Raw genomic sequence first — 16,040 nt, 5'->3', positions numbered from 1 at the left:
AGTGACAGGCAGAAAAGATGCATGTCACTAGCATCATCAAAGGCCGCATCCATGTTGGATTCTCTAGTGACTGCCCATTATCGTGCCTGTCACTAGTATGAATTTCGGTATTAAAAAATTATTTTTCGATAAATATGCTGCAACAATATAGATAGCATCCTGTAGGCAGAATCTCATAAAATTCAATGAAAACACAGTACAAAGTGTATTATACGTGACATGTCACTCCAAAACCAAGGTTGAAGATGAGTTACATAAATTTGAACAATCCTAGGATATTTAACTTCACTGGAACATTGACAAGCTCTAAGGATCCTTGCAAATCTTTAAGAACACCCGCTCTAGCTATTGCCACCATTTTTACCAAATACAACATTTCTAATGTAAGAACCTCCGCTCTAAAGCAGATCATTTATGAGATTATCTGATAACCTTTGGCAGTTCATAATATTGCGGCAACATCCTTCACTAGAACAAAACAATGCAATGCCGATAATTTTAGAGCGACGTCACTAATACCCTGTCACAGAAGAATCGGTAAATATTAAACAATAAGTGTAGAATGAAACATTACTGTAACACTAGCGTTGCAAATAGCATACTAGAAAATAATGCCTAAACTCATGCATAAAAAATTTCGAAGCAGGAGAAGCTCAGTTTAAAACACAATTACGAAAATCATGGTGAACTTCTTGAATGTAGTTTGCCGCAAAGAAAGAGACATACAGTAAGTTTCGAAAAACAGAGTACACATCCAATAGACTGCATCGTAGTTCTTTGTTCATATAAAATGATTGGTTTACCTTGGCTTATGATCCATCTGATTACCACACATTGCATATCACTGTACCACCTTCTTTGCAGGCTGGTTTGTGATTTGTACTTGATTTCCCTCAAGAATTGACCACATCCGTGAAAGAGCCCTCTATGAAATCAAACCAGCATTAGAAAACAAAAAAAATATGGCAATACAGATAAGTGGCTTAAAAGTGGCACCATATACCTGTCTAATAGACGATCTAGATTTGATAAACCGTTGAACCTTTGCATTCCCTTGACACACCTTTTTTATCTGTGGTTATAAGAGGTATGACATAATTATAAATAGTTGGCAGAGCTTTAACCAACGTAAGAAAACAACAGGGGCACTTCAACATATTAGAATGCCTAGTATCAATATGGCGTTATTGGCATCTTAGGTAACCTGATCAAGAAAAGATTAAGAGATCTTTACTTGGTCGTGTTCATTATCTTGCTCCATCAAGGTTCGGAAATGCGGAAAAAAGCGGTCGCTTAAGCGCGATGAAGCGTGAAGCGGAGGGGTACCGCATCGATTAGGGCCAAAGCGGCTAATTAAGCGCTAGGCGCGATTAATCATTACACTTTAAAAAAATCATAATTAGGCACGCAAGAGCGTTGAAAAAGCAATCCCAAAGCGTTATGTGCGGTAACTTTTGGGTCCATGGGAAATTGTCGGGACACGGTAACTTTTGGCGCGAGCGCGGGGTTTAGCGCGCCCAATATTGTGATATTCCTTTTTCCTAGTATGATTTCTGAATTCTGATCGGTAATACACCTACTATGATTTCTGAATTTATGTTACCTACTGATTTCTGAATTTATGTTGTGAACTTGTTGTGTATTGATCTGATTTCCGAATTCTGAATTCTGTGATATACCTAATATGATATGATTCCTGAATTCTGAATCGTTATGCTGGACTAAAAGTCTAAAACTGAAAGTATGAACAATTGATATCTGATTGTATGATACGATCTACTGTGTACTTGTGTTCTTGTGTACTGATCTGATTGGGTAACCTATCTTTATTCCACTGTTCTGTTCAAATAATACTTGTTCTTTGGCCTGAAATTCCTGATTTTCGCTAGTTTTTGGTCCTGCCGTTGACTAAGTCAAGAACGCTTTAGCACCGCTTAAGCACGCACTAAATGCATAAGCTCTAAGCAGAAGGCCACCGCACTGATTACGCTTTCCGCTTTCCTGAACCTTGTGCTCCATTGATAATCTGACGGGCTTGTCATACCTCTGAACCTATTCTTCAGTTCTGCAACAAATGCAATGTCTGTGCTTACATATAGTGATATAGATGCAAATAGAAAACACAAAAAGTTCCTGGGAGTATTGGTTATGTAGCAAAAAGTTCATCAGTCTTTGATAATCTACCCAAAAGGTGTTTTCAAACTAAAATAACTACCCTTTAATTGCTGATGGAAATGACTACTTTGCTCCTAGTCAATTTTAATCAATGTTTGTACTAGCAGCTACAGCCTGGGAAATGTATGATGTTCAGGTGAAGTGAGATGCTCAGAACATGCTTAAAGCAATGCACATGAAAACAGGACCTGGAGGAATAATCTATCGAAACCTATGCCTCCACATGGAAATGCATTTTAACTCCAGCATTTTAGTTGCGCAGCTCCTATAGTATGCCATGGTAGATTAGTTGATCAGAAGTTATCCTACATCGTACTACTCAACCTTATTGTTATGTCCATTACTACTTCTAATCTGCATTATACTTAAACCGCTAGGTAAACTGAAGTTGATGTGTACCTAACGGACAAACGATGATGCATGTTTCCTTTGATATGTTGTAGGCTTGGAAGTTGGAACTTATCTATATATTCTCACTGTGACTCCTTGTACAAGGATGTTCTGCGTGTGTGGAGTGTATTAGCATCTGCACCTTTTTTGGCTATCATACACGCATGCAGGTTCAGCCAGCTAATTATAAGCTGGAATCTTTGTCTGAAAAAGAATTACAAGCAAGAATATGGCAGGCTGAAACAATATGAATCACTTATAAGGTACAACAACCATGATTTTTTCCAGGGAAAGAGCATAAGTAAGATGGAGATCAGGGACCGTACAGACGGTTGGCGGCCGGATGGCAGCGACGGTGGCAGTCACGAGCTTGCTGCAGGACGGACGGTGTTGGAACATTTGTGAGGGCCTACTACAGTTGATGAGTGGCAATGTCAGGCGATCCAGAGGAATAGCTAATTAATCAATCAATGAGCACTACAAGGTACATACCAAACCGAGTAGAAGCTGAAATCCAGAGGAACTAATCCAGTTTAGCAGCAATACAATAAAACCTGACCAAGTAATCACTTTTCATCTCAGCAAGACAACAAGAACAGGATTCCAAACCAATAATAAAACATCACATTTATATTAGAAATTACCGCTTTCTTTCTCAACTACTCAGATTGTATAGCAATTACTGCATTGTATAGCTCATGTTAGCAACCTGAAATTGTAAAATGGATACAAATTATAACATCATACCTTGCTGGGAATTTGAAACCACACAATCTTACTCATGCAATCCTTTTTACAAACTGTTTGCAAGCAATCTGCATACCCTGTTCTATATAGCAGTAACCAACCGAAATTACTACAGAAAATAATCACTACAGCAAGCTAGCCCACATAGACATAGTGACATACCAATCGCAAGATGCGATTCACAGAATAAATAAGAAAAACGAAATATATGAACATGTGACCAGGAAGAGGAGTGCTCGGAGGAGAGAAGAGGAAGGAGAAGGGCGAAAGGAGGGGGACGATGATTACCTGGTGGCAGCGCGTTCTATCAAAGCAGCAGCGCGGTCAGTCGGTGCAGCGACGCGATCAATCAGTGTTGGGGTCGACGCGTCGTGGGTGAGCAGGCCGCGATGGGCTGTGGAGCTCTGGGGAGGGGATAGGGGTGCGGAAACTGTGCCTAAGTGAGGCCGCGCAGGATTCGGCCGGCCGATCACCAGAGTTCGTGTCATGCCTGATGATGTACCGTAGGTGTGCGTGTGGGTGCGTCGCTAGCTGGGTGTGAGTTGGTTGTGTGCCAGCGCGTGTGGCAGACATATAAGCCACGGGACTGTAACCAAAAAAGCAACTCTGAAGAAATAGAACAGAGTTCAAAACTCTAGTCCCTTCTCTCTCGCTTCTTTCTCTTTCTTCTTCCTCACGAAAGGAGTCGCGGGCGTAGCACCTCACGTCGGCAAATCAAGCCTGCAAAGGGGATCGCTACACTTGGTATCAGATTCGGGCGAGTTCTCGGCCGCTTTCGCTGAGTGCGTGGTTGTTTTTTCCCTCTCGATCTGAGTGTCATTCCTGAGTCGGGTCGCGCGGTTGGGGATCTCGATTTCGATCGATTTCTCCGATTGTGCAGTAAATCCTCGCTCCGGTTGCTCGATCCTGTAGTGGTTCACCACGGCACCGTCGAAGCCGTCCGCGCAGACCCAATTGATCCTCGAGGCGATGGGGGAGGCGACCGGTGAGACGCGGGCGACGCTGGATCGACTCCAGGCCAGCCTCGACTTGCTGCACGGCGTGGTGGCGGGCGTCGACACCGCGCAGCAGCAGATGCGGGCTCAACTCGAGCATCAGGCCGCCGCGATCGAGGCGAGCTCCACCAAGCACGACGACACGGCGCGTATCCTCCAGGCGCTCATGGCCAAGCTCGGCCTCCTGGATGGCACTTCCACGCGGGTCTCGCCTGAGGAGCCGAATCCGGAGACGACGGTGATCTACAACGCGGGCCACTCGGTGACCAGGCCGTTGTCGCCGAGATTGCTGGGCAACACGGCGGGTGCGACGTCCGGCACCACAAGCAAAGGGCCCGCGACGGGTGGCGATTTCGACCCCGGAGGCGCTGGATTGGGCGGCGGTGGTGGCGCAGGTGGCGGTAACCCGGGTGGTGGTGGTGGTGGCGCTGGGTGCGGTAGACCGGGATCGACACATCACGATCAAGGCGGGCGCTACCAGCTACCGAAGATGTCCTTCCCCAGGTTTGATGGTGAGCACCCAAGGATCTGGAGAGACAAATGTTATGATTATTTTAGGGCATTCAACATCAGTGCAGCTCTCTGGCTCACCACGGCAACACTGCATATGGATGGGAACGCGGCAATTTGGCTGCAATCATACAAGAAGCGCCATGAATTGGGAAATTGGCCGCAGTTCATTGCTGCAGTTGAAGCAGAGTTCGGTGCAGATGATCAGCGCCGTAGCATCAAGGCGTTACTCGCACTAAAACAAATGGGTACCGTGGAGGAGTATCAAAAAGAGTTCCAAACGCTGGTTTATCAAGTCTCAATGTACAACCCAAATTACGATGAGCAGTTCTTCATATCGCAGTTCATCAAGGGCCTGAAATCTGAGTTGCGGGGTACTGTGGAATCTCAGGTGCCCGAGACACTGGAGCGCGCATTTCTCCTTGCGCGAGTGCAACAGGAAGTGTTGGAGGAGGCTAGGAACAAAGGACATAGGCCAGGATATCATGCTCGTACTGAACCAGTGCCTCATCGAACCGAAGCTTTCAAGCCTGCACTGAAAACATCAACTGGTGATTACTGGAAGGATAGGCAGTTGCGCGATTACCGTAGGGCAAATGGCGAATGCTTCAAGTGTGGGGAGAAGTATGATCCCACACACCAATGTGCTCAGAAACCGGCAGCAACTTTGCATGCGTTAGAACAAGAAGAGTGCCCAGTCCAGCTATCTGAAGAAGTTCTTAACCTGATGGAGATGCAAGACATGGCCACAGCCACTCAACTGAGTCTGTCTCTCAATGCTTTGGCAGGTTCAGAAGGATCCAATTGTCTTAGGCTTCGAGCGTTGGTTGATAATCAGGTGCTCCTCATTTTGGTGGACTCTGGGAGTAGTACCAGTTTTCTCAATGCGAATATGTTGTCCAGAATCAAATGTGACACAGTGGCAGCTCCTCCGCTTGCAGTTAAAGTGGCGAATGGCCAATATATGCATACTACTCAAATGGTGCCGGCCCTTTCTTGGTGGTCTCATGGTGAAACATTTACAACACCAATGCGCGTGCTCGACTTGGGAGGCTACGACGCAATTCTCGGCATGGACTGGTTGGAATCACATAGTCCAATGACCACGGATTGGGAAAAGAAATTCATTTCCTTCCAGTATAATGGCAAGCAAGTTACTCTGCACGGCGTGCCAAATAAACCCAAGGACACTGTCAGAGAGTTGTCAGTTGAGCAATTAGCTAAGTGGTCAAAGGGAAACGAGGTGTGGGCAATGGCAGTAATTCACCATGATCAAATTACAGCTTTGGACAGTAACAGTGGAGAATGTCCAAGTGAGATTCAGTCACTGCTAACTGAATTTGACCAAGTGTTCGTGGAGCCTACTGAGCTGCCTCCACCGCGCCAGTACGATCACTCGATCACCCTCAAGCAAGATGCAACTCCATTCAACGCTCGACCGTACCGCTACTCACCGGCGCACAAGGACGAGATTGAGCGACAGGTGGCAACCATGCTCGCTGCGGGCATTATTGTACCCAGCATGTCACCATTCGCATCTCCTGTTTTGTTGGTACAGAAAAAGGATGGCACCTGGAGGTTTTGTATTGATTACCGACGACTAAATGAGCTCACCATCAAGAACGTCTTTCCCATGCCAGTCATTGACGAGTTGCTCGATGAACTAGCCGGAGCCAAGGTGTTTTCCAAGCTTGATCTGCGCGCGGGCTATCACCAAATTCGTGTGTTGCCCAGCGACGAGCACAAGACCGCGTTCAAAACACACCAGGGTCATTATCAATTTCGTGTGATGCCCTTCGGTCTGTGCAACGCGCCGGCGACGTTCCAGTGTGTGATGAACTCAGTGTTGCGCCCATGTCTCCGCCGTTCCGTGCTTGTCTTCATGGACGACATCCTCGTCTACAGCCCGTCTTTGGAGAAGCATCGCGAGCATCTTCGAGAGGTCCTTACTCTCCTCCGCGACGAGAAATTGTTTGTCAAGCGATCCAAGTGTTCCTTTGCCTGTCATACTTTGGAGTATCTCGGACACATCGTGTCAGCGGACGGAGTGGCAACTGATCCAAGGAAGACGCAGGCTATGCAAGATTGGCCGCAACCATCAAATGTGACAGAGCTGCGTGGATTTTTGGGGCTCACTGGTTACTACCGCAAATTCGTCAAGAATTATGGTGTAATTGCGCGTCCTCTAACGAATTTACTCAAGAAGAAGGGTTTTCTATGGACAGATCAGGCAACTGAAGCTTTTCTCGCGCTCAAGGCGGCGATGATGTCTACCCCAGTTCTTCAACTTCCTAATTTTCAGAAGCAGTTCGTCGTGGAGACCGACGCTTGTGATCTGGGCATCGGTGCGGTGCTAATGCAGGACCAGCACCCGCTTGCCTTTCTCAGTAAACCTCTCAGCGCAGCCCATCAACAATTGTCCATCTATGAAAAGGAGTTCCTCGCGCTACTCATGGCAGTGGAGCGGTGGCGGCCATACTTACAGCGCGGTGAATTCGTGATTAAGACTGATCACCATAGCCTTAGTTATCTGGATGATCAAAACCTTCAGTCTCCTCTTCAGCGCAAGGCCATGGCAAGGTTGATGGGGCTCCAGTTCAGAATTGTGTACAGACAGGGTGCGGAGAACAAAGCTGCTGACGCTTTGTCGCGTGTGGGCCACTTGATGACCATACATGCTTGTTCTTCCGTGCAACCGGCATGGATGCAGGAGATTGTAAATTCCTATGCTACTGACCCTCAAGCACAACAACGACTACAACAATTGGCACTAAGCAGTCCAGACGAACATGGATACGAGTTATCGCATGGAGTGATTAAATTCAAGGACCGCATTTGGATTGGCGCAAATTCGGCAGTGCAAACCAAACTTATTTCTGCTCTGCATGCAAGCGCTGTGGGTGGCCATTCTGGCATCCAAGCAACTTATCAACGTCTTAAGCGCCTGTTTGCCTGGCATGGAATGAAAATAGCAGTTGAAGATTTCGTGCGTCAGTGTAACATTTGCCAACATGCCAAGCATACCAACACTGCTCCAGCTGGTTTGCTGCAGCCACTACCCATTCCAACGGGCGCGTGGCGAGATATCACTATGGATTTCATCACTGGCCTCCCCAAATCTGAAGGGTTTGATGTCATTCTCGTGGTGGTGGATCGATTCACGAAGTATGCACACTTTGTGCCACTCAAACACCCTTTCTCAGCTCCAGTGGTGGCACGGGTGTTCGTGGACAACATTGTCAAGTTGCATGGCATGCCACACTCTATCACCTCTGACCGTGACTGCATCTTTACAAGCAACTTCTGGAGACGTCTGTTTGCAGCTCTGGGTACCAAGTTACAGTACACTACAGCATACCACCCGCAGACTGATGGGCAAAGTGAACGTGTCAATCAGTGTCTGGAGATGTTTCTTAGATGCATGGTTCAGGAAAACTCAAAAGATTGGAAGCGTTGGCTCGCCCTAGCGGAATTCTGGTATAATTCCACTTTTCACACATCACTGGGATGTTCTCCTTTCAAGGCTCTATACGGGCATGATCCTAACCTGGGAGCTTTGCCAGCCATCGATGATCAATCACCAGAGGCTGGCGTGCTCACTGACCGTGCAACTCAGCTGGAGTTACTGAAACAAAACTTGGCAGCGGCCCAGAACAGAATGAAGATCTACGCTGACAGTAAGCGCACAGAGCGTGTGTTTCAGGTGGGGGACAAAGTACTCCTAAAGCTACAACCCTACGCCCAGGCAACTGTAGTCAATCGCAAGTACCCTAAGCTTTCATACAAGTATTTTGGCCCGTATAAAGTTCTGGAGAGGATTGGTCAAGTAGCTTACAGGCTAGAGCTGCCACCGTCAAGTCAGGTACATGACGTTTTCCATGTTTCTCAGATCAAGGAATATCGTGATGATTACACTCCTGTGTTTGTGGAACTTCCTAAAACACCTGCTCTGGATACCTTGGATACATTCCCTGAGAAAGTTCTGGATCGTCGTTTGGTGAAGAAGGGAAACACAGCAATACCACAGGTTCTAATCAAATGGACTAATATACCGGAGGACTCAGCAACCTGGGAAGATTGGGAAACACTTAAGGTCAAGTTTCCATCCGTACTGACTTGGGGACAAGCCAGTTCTACTGGGGGAGGACCTGTCATGCCTGATGATGTACCGTAGGTGTGCGTGTGGGTGCGTCGCTAGCTGGGTGTGAGTTGGTTGTGTGCCAGCGCGTGTGGCAGACATATAAGCCACGGGACTGTAACCAAAAAAGCAACTCTGAAGAAATAGAACAGAGTTCAAAACTCTAGTCCCTTCTCTCTCGCTTCTTTCTCTTTCTTCTTCCTCACGAAAGGAGTCGCGGGCGTAGCACCTCACGTCGGCAAATCAAGCCTGCAAAGGGGATCGCTACAGTTCGGCGGCGGGTGGATCCCTAGCTCGCCTCTCCTCTGCCTGGTACAGGTCGGGGGAGAAAATAGCGGTTCATGGGAGGAGACCATTAGTTTGGGGAGAGAAAAAAGAAACCCAACCGTCCAGTTTCTTCCACGGGATGACATGGTGGGTAATGCTACATGTATGTCTGTGTTTTACGGGAAGGATCAGGCGCGCGGGTGGCCGGCCCAGGAGACGGGCCGCGGGTGGCCGGCCGACCTGGTCGGTTTGCTGGGACGTCTGCCTGGTTAGCCGGCTGGGCAAAATACAAGTTGTCCAGTGACAAGGTATTTGTAGCTGCCTGTCACTAACGTATTTGTCTTTTTAGCTGAACTCTACAAAAACTATTAGTGACAGTCTTTCTTATGTGCCTGTCACTAGTGTTTGTACTAGTGACAGACATAATTTTGCCTGTCACTAAACACCTGGCAGTTATAAGCCTTTCTGCAGTAGTGATGTAAAGTGTATATAAAACATGTGAGTATTGTCATATAACTAGCATAGAACATAAGAAATTATAGATACGTTTGAGACGTATCACCCTATCGTGCTACTGCGGGCGTTGGTCCGGCTAGGGCCCGATCTGGGCCTAGATGGGTCAGATCTGGACCCGTTTGGGCTTGGAGGCTTGCCGCGCTGGCAAGCCGGGGCGATGGCCCCGGGGACGCGGTGGTGCCATGTGGTGCTGGCCCAACATCTCCTATGTGCATTTATTCCGACCGTTTGGTTCTGGAGGGTGCTGCACGAAGCTCTTTTCTGTGTTGACACCAAGGTGACAGTTGATCCATGGTGAAGTCAGAAGAAGAGAATATCATGAAGGCGGATTGAAAGACTAGCTAATGGAGGTTCAAGTCTTTGCGCTGTTTAAGGGACTTGCTTGGTGTTCCGGACTTCGCAACAGTGGTATGAAAGTGGGGGCGGCAGCACATGTGAAGCTCGGAGTCTTACCTTTCAGGGTGAAAACCCAAGGTCTGGCATTAACTGTTTGTGTCTGGCAATGTCCTTGTTGAAGGCATTGTTTTGAGAGCGGAGACTATCTTTAGGGTGAAAACCTAAGATCTTTGTTCGGGCAACGACGGCGCTGGTGCACTGTTTCCTTTTTGGTTGCGTCGCTTTCGAAGAGTCTGAATTTCAGGTGTTGTCTTGGTGGTGACTGTATTATTGTTGGTACGGTTGGGATACTATAGCGGGACTTTTATTTTTTAGTTTTTTTTATTGTGTGCATCCGTAATATTATTAGAGCATTGCGTTGTTGCATAGACTGAGTGTAATTGGTATCTTTTGATATTAATATATCGGATTTGCTAAGTCTCAGGTGACTGAGATCTTCTTATGTCTCAGTCGACCTGAGAACCGTTAGATCGTTCTTCAAGATTCGTGCAAACTGCGCTATTTAGGAGGGAAAAATTATATAGCGGTACGGCGGGCGCGCGAGGAGTCGATACCGCGCCCTCGTGTGTCGAACAGCGATTGTTCAACCACTAGGATGAAACTTCTTCTCTGTATACCTATCACTACGGTTGACTCATATTGTTTATCTTGTCCATTAATTAAACGCCATTCGTGCTGATTTTTTCCTTTTGACTTCTTTCTCATTATTAATATTATTTGCATACTTTTATTTTCATTTCCTAGGTTGCACATTTAAAATAATGTGCACCTATCACATCAAGAAAAGTGCAACCATGCTTTCTATGTATTTTCTTGTTTTGTTTTTTTACGTCTGTAGTATTTCTCTAATTTTGTATCATTTAAATAGGCTGCACTTTCTTCGACAATAATGTGTAACTAGCAACCGATTTTTTATATGATTTGCACCTTTTCTTGGGAAATATGCAGCTAGCAACCTATATTCGATGTGAGTTGCACTTTCTAAAAGAAATGTGCAAATCCATCTGGTGTTTTTCAATATAAGTTGCACTTTTTCTCAAACAACGTGTTACTAGCTGCCGTTTATTGATATGAGTCTAGAAGTCTTTTTTACATGAGTTGCACTTTTTATGAAGAAATGTGCAACTGGTTATTGATACGAGTTACAATTTTCTAATCAAATGTGTAACTAGAAGTTTTTTATATGAGTTGCACTTTTTATGAAGAAATGTGTAACCGGTTATTGATACGAGTTACACTTTTCTAATGATATGTGCAACTAGAAGTTTTTTAATATGAGTTGCACTTTTTATGAAGAAATGTGTAACCGGTTATATTGATACGAGTTGCACTTTTCTAATGAAATGTGTAACTAGAAGTTTTTTCTAGACGAGTTGCACTATTTTTCAAGAAATATGCAACTAGCAACCGGTTATCGATACTATTTACACTTTTCTAAAAAGAAATGTGCAACTAGAATTTTTTTAATACGAGTTACACTTTTCTCCAATAACGTGTAAGTAGCAACCGGTTTTTATTATGAGTTGCATTTTTTTCAAGAAATACGCAATTAGCATATATTTTGGGTTCCATATTTTTGTCATTGATTTTTTTGCTTAGTCTTTGATTTTAAATCACTGATAGTTTCCAATTAAATTTTAGAAAATGTTTAAAGCAACTTTCATTTTTTTTAAAAAAAATCGGTGAACATTTTTAAAGTTGTGAGGAGCAGCGGTAGTAAGCTAAGTGGAATTCAAACTGTTGTCAGCCAGCTTTGTTTAAAATGACAACGATGTGCAAGTGTTAATTAATAGGTTGGCAGCTAGGTAGCAAAACATGTCCGCTCAAAGCATGTCCGCTCGGTGTGCATGCACATGCTGCTGCGTATGCCCGTCATCCATCAAGAGGTGCGATGCTGCTCTGCATATCCCTTGGTGTCGACTGAGACATAAGGAATTATCAGTCGACTGCTCCTTAGGCATTCTTTAATATATTCTCTTTATCGAAAAATTTAGACCGGATTTAGATAGTTCAGTGTGCCGATTTTAAGTTGAGGGTACGATCTGTCCAAACTATAGGGATTGAGGTTTAAAATTGACTTTTTCCATCCAGTGATCCAGTCCAAGCAGGAGCGGAATGGCGTGGCGCATAGCCGTTGCCCAGCGGACACGCGCCGCACTGCAATTTCAGTTTTGCCATGTGCATTCTCATCATTACTCACCGCCAGCTAAACAATTCCTCCCCGCGCCCCTCGTCAATTCGACCGTTGCCCGCGTCTCCACTCTCCAGCCAGCCTCGCAATCCCACTCCCCGCTCCCTTCTTCTTCACGCCCTCTTTCATTCCTTCCGCCAATTCAAATCAAATCCACCACCCACCACCTAGGATTTCTCCCCCTTCCTCGTCAACGAGAAAGATCCGGCGGCGCCGATCCGTCGATCGATGGAGAAGTACGAGAAGCTGGAGAAGGTCGGGGAGGGCACGTACGGCAAGGTGTACAAGGCGCGGGTGGCGGGCACGGGCCAGCTGGTGGCGCTCAAGAAGACCCGCCTCGAGATGGACGAGGAGGGGATCCCGCCCACGGCGCTCCGCGAGATCTCCCTCCTCCGCCTCCTCTCCTCCTCCCTCTACGTCGTCCGCCTCCTCTCCGTCGAGCAGGTCACCAAGCCATGCGGCAAGGCCGTGCTCTACCTCGTCTTCGAGTTCCTCGACACCGACCTCAAGAAGTTCGTCGACGGCTTCCGCAAGGGGCCGTCGCCAAAGCCGCTGCCCACGCAGGTCATCAAGGTAAAAAATTCACTAATTATTATTATACCCTGCCGTCCAATCCATCTATCACAAGAAACCAGCTTTGTGGTACCGTGTTGATCTAGTACTGTAGTACTGCTATTTGATTAGCCCAGATCGGTCTCCTACGGTACTTCTGAAATCGGCAGCCATGAAATTAAAATTGACGGCTTTGTGGGTTCTAGTTCACTAGTACCAAGAAATCCCTGCACTTTTATTCAGATTACAAACTGCCTTTTTCGGACAAAGAAATCTGAGATCGGTGCTGATTTGAACAGATCTTAAAAGGATCAGATCAACATACGAATCTAATGCCTTCATGCTTGCAACTATGATGCTTTAAATTTTTCATGGAAAGCAAGGGTGTGTGCATATACAGTTGCCAACGACCTACTAGGAATGTAAACTGTCAACATTAATCGCACCTTGGTGGGTGATATAGACCAATTCCTGCACTTTGGTTCACATTGTTAATGTTGAGAAATGAGGACGGTATGGATCGTAGTTCCACGGAGAAATTTTAAAGCACTGATCGATGAAGGTGAGAACAGATCATAGAAGAATCAAATGAACAGACCAACCTATTGACTGAGGCTTTTAACTATGTATAAATCTAATTATTCATGGAAAGCAAGGGTGTGCGTGTACACTCGTGCATATACAGTTGAAAAAGGCCAATTAGGAACGTAAACAGTCAACATTTGCAGCACCTTGCTAGTGATCTTCACTCCTTAATTTTTACTTTCGTGGTCAAATTGAGAAATATGCCTCATATCCAATAAAAAGGGACGATGTCCTTCCTTCAAAGACAGATATGCAGAGCGCTATTGTTGCTTCCTTAGAAACTCTTTACTTTTGTCCAGACTAAAGTTTCTTCATGCGCTAGATGGTTTGCGGCCACAGTCGTCACAGAAACTCGGCTCTAATATTGCGTAGAATGCATGTTTATCCACCAGTTCCTTTTCATATATATTTCTCTCTCCATACACATGCTCCTGGGCGGGACCATGTACCCTGCACCTGCACTCCGTGTTATTACTTGATTACTTCTATATGAAAATGACAATGAGTAACTTTTTTCGCCTCCTTGTAGAGTTTCTTGTACCAGCTATGCAAAGGAACTGCGCATTGCCATGCCCATGGTGTCCTTCACCGGTTAGACTTTTGTTCTGTGGTTTTTTTTTTGCTGGACATGTCAGCCCTGTACACCATTTTGTAGCAGTGTCATTTATGCTATCCTTTTTTATTTGTAGGGATTTAAAGCCACAAAATTTGCTGGTGGACAAGGAGAAAGGGTTACTGAAAATTGCAGACCTTGGGCTAAGTAGAGCTTTTACTGTTCCCATGAAAAGTTACACCCATGAGGTACTGCTATTCATCCAGACATTTCTCCTGAGCATGCTCTTGTATGTTCCTTATTCATGTTCTCTGTTTTGTAGATTGTGACGCTCTGGTATAGAGCTCCTGAAGTTTTACTTGGCGCGACACATTACTCAACTAGTGTTGACATTTGGTCCATTGGTTGCATCTTTGGTAAGCCAATTACAGTTAGCCTTTGATCTTTGTTACGTAATCTCTCGTCCTTGTATTGAGAACTAAAAACATATTCTATGCACATCCTACTGAACAAAATACAATATCAGATGATTTGTCACAATTGAGTACAGCTTGTCGAGGAGAAAAACAGTTTAGTTTATCTTACATCAAACAGAGTAAAATTATAAACAAACCAACAAAATGATCGATCTGTTCCAATAATTGTGAAGTTTTTAGCGTGCATCTTGTCCAGGATAGGGGTAAAGAAACATCTGATAAGTAATATACTTACATGCTTTTGTTTTAAATCGAAGTAAGCTCCAGTTTCCAGTAGTCCTCGCTCCTCAGTTCTTTGAATCACTGTCCAGTCAAATAAACATAAACATATTATACTTCTGATTGATGTTTTTCCTTGGTTTTCTTGACTAAATCTTATATGTTCTTATCAAGGTCTTCCCATTATGATATTGTAACTTTCTATTACAGCTGAAATGGTCAGAAGACAAGCTCTTTTTCCTGGTGACTCGGAGTTGCAACAGCTGCTTCACATTTTCAGGTAATTTTACTGCTGCTCTGCATAAGTACCACAATATGTTATATGCCTAGTTGATCATGGTAGACTGTTCTGTCCATTATACCCGCTTCAATTGGTAAAATGATTGAAGTACTTGTTAGTATACCATCTGAGAGTTTATTCATCTTGTATGCGTCCTGTCAATTCATAATAACTGGAATGCTATGTATGACTAAAATTTGCTTCTGAAAAGGTTGTTGGGAACTCCTACTGAAGAGCAGTGGCCTGGAGTATGTTCTCTGAGAGACTGGCACGAATATCCACGCTGGCAGGCACAGAGTTTGGCACGTGCTGTTCCAACATTGGAGCCTGAAGGACTTGACCTGTTATCGGTAAATTACGAGACTGACATAAAATGCTATAATTTTTTATCAGTAAGAGATATAAATAATATGCTTCACGATAAGAAGGGGCCTTCGTGGCAAGTCAACAAGATAAATTGATAGGCCTTCTTGGCAGGTCAACAAGATAAATTGATACTGTGCTTCAGAATTAATATTCATCCTAAGTTCTATCTTCAACTCTACATATTTCAAGTTATTTTGCTTGGTGATCCAGCATTATGTAATAGGGGTCTCTCATCTTAAACAAGATCTGAGCTGATAGTTTGTTGTCTGTTCTACTGCAGAAAATGATTCAGTTTGATCCAGCAAATAGGATCTCAGCTAAAGCCGCCATGGACCATTGCTACTTCGACAGCCTTGACAAGTCCCAGTTCTAGCTGTTGCTGTCTTGTGCTTTGGCGATGAAGCGGGGAGATTTGCTTGCCATCTAGGCAACCTGATCTTAAGTTATCAGCTAACAGTTTTGTTAGTGAGCGTATAACCGATGTTCCTATCTTTTTATGTGATTGTTGTATGGATTCGTGAGGTCGAAACCTGAACTGCCACTCAGTAAACTATTCAGTTGCTTTGCGATGTTATCTCATTTTCTGCCGATGTTTTTCTTTATCGTCCGGTAATCCTTTTTGTCTTAGAGGTTGGAGACTGAACTGCCACTCAGTAAACCTGATCTTAAGTTATCAGCTAACAT

General features: G+C 44.9%; 1 protein-coding gene and 1 long non-coding RNA gene across 4 annotated transcripts; one reads left to right on the top strand and one right to left on the bottom strand.

The window, feature by feature from the left end:
* Positions 1-231: 231 nt before the first annotated feature.
* On the bottom strand, positions 232-1,096 carry LOC124651048. The gene is made up of 3 exons (XR_006987262.1): positions 1,004-1,096; positions 804-925; positions 232-520 (listed from the first exon to the last, which is right to left on the bottom strand). It is a non-coding gene; the product is annotated as an uncharacterized LOC124651048 (long non-coding RNA).
* Positions 1,097-12,541: 11,445 nt separating this feature from the next.
* LOC124652870 (cyclin-dependent kinase B1-1-like) lies at positions 12,542-15,729 on the top strand. Of its 3 annotated transcripts, XM_047191920.1 has the most exons (8): positions 12,554-12,682; positions 12,848-12,898; positions 13,992-14,053; positions 14,152-14,263; positions 14,338-14,431; positions 14,921-14,990; positions 15,202-15,340; positions 15,637-15,729. In XM_047191920.1, the coding sequence occupies exons 1-8, from the start codon at positions 12,554-12,556 to the stop codon at positions 15,727-15,729; spliced, it is 750 nt and encodes a 249-aa protein (XP_047047876.1). The 3 variants fall into 3 exon arrangements, with proteins under 3 accessions (XP_047047877.1, XP_047047876.1, XP_047047875.1); XM_047191921.1 differs by having other exon boundaries at positions 12,542-12,898; XM_047191919.1 differs by having other exon boundaries at positions 12,554-12,898; positions 14,921-14,972.
* Positions 15,730-16,040: the final 311 nt, after the last annotated feature.

The sequence above is a fragment of the Lolium rigidum genome, chromosome 5, assembly GCF_022539505.1.
Source record: "Lolium rigidum isolate FL_2022 chromosome 5, APGP_CSIRO_Lrig_0.1, whole genome shotgun sequence".
In the NCBI taxonomy this organism is placed as follows: domain Eukaryota; kingdom Viridiplantae; phylum Streptophyta; class Magnoliopsida; order Poales; family Poaceae; genus Lolium; species Lolium rigidum.
Note: the sequence above shows the minus strand (reverse complement) of the source record. Positions and strands in the feature narration are given on the sequence as shown.

Excerpts from the sequence above, each read along its gene's own strand:
- LOC124652870 (XM_047191921.1), top strand. The coding sequence starts at position 12,554 with ATGGAGAAGTACGAGAAGCTGGAGAAGGTCGGGGAGGGCACGTACGGC. Across the intron at positions 14,054-14,151 it reads GCCCATGGTGTCCTTCACCG|GGATTTAAAGCCACAAAATT; the intron begins GTTAGACTTTTG and ends TTTTATTTGTAG. Across the intron at positions 14,991-15,201 it reads CAGCTGCTTCACATTTTCAG|GTTGTTGGGAACTCCTACTG; the intron begins GTAATTTTACTG and ends GCTTCTGAAAAG.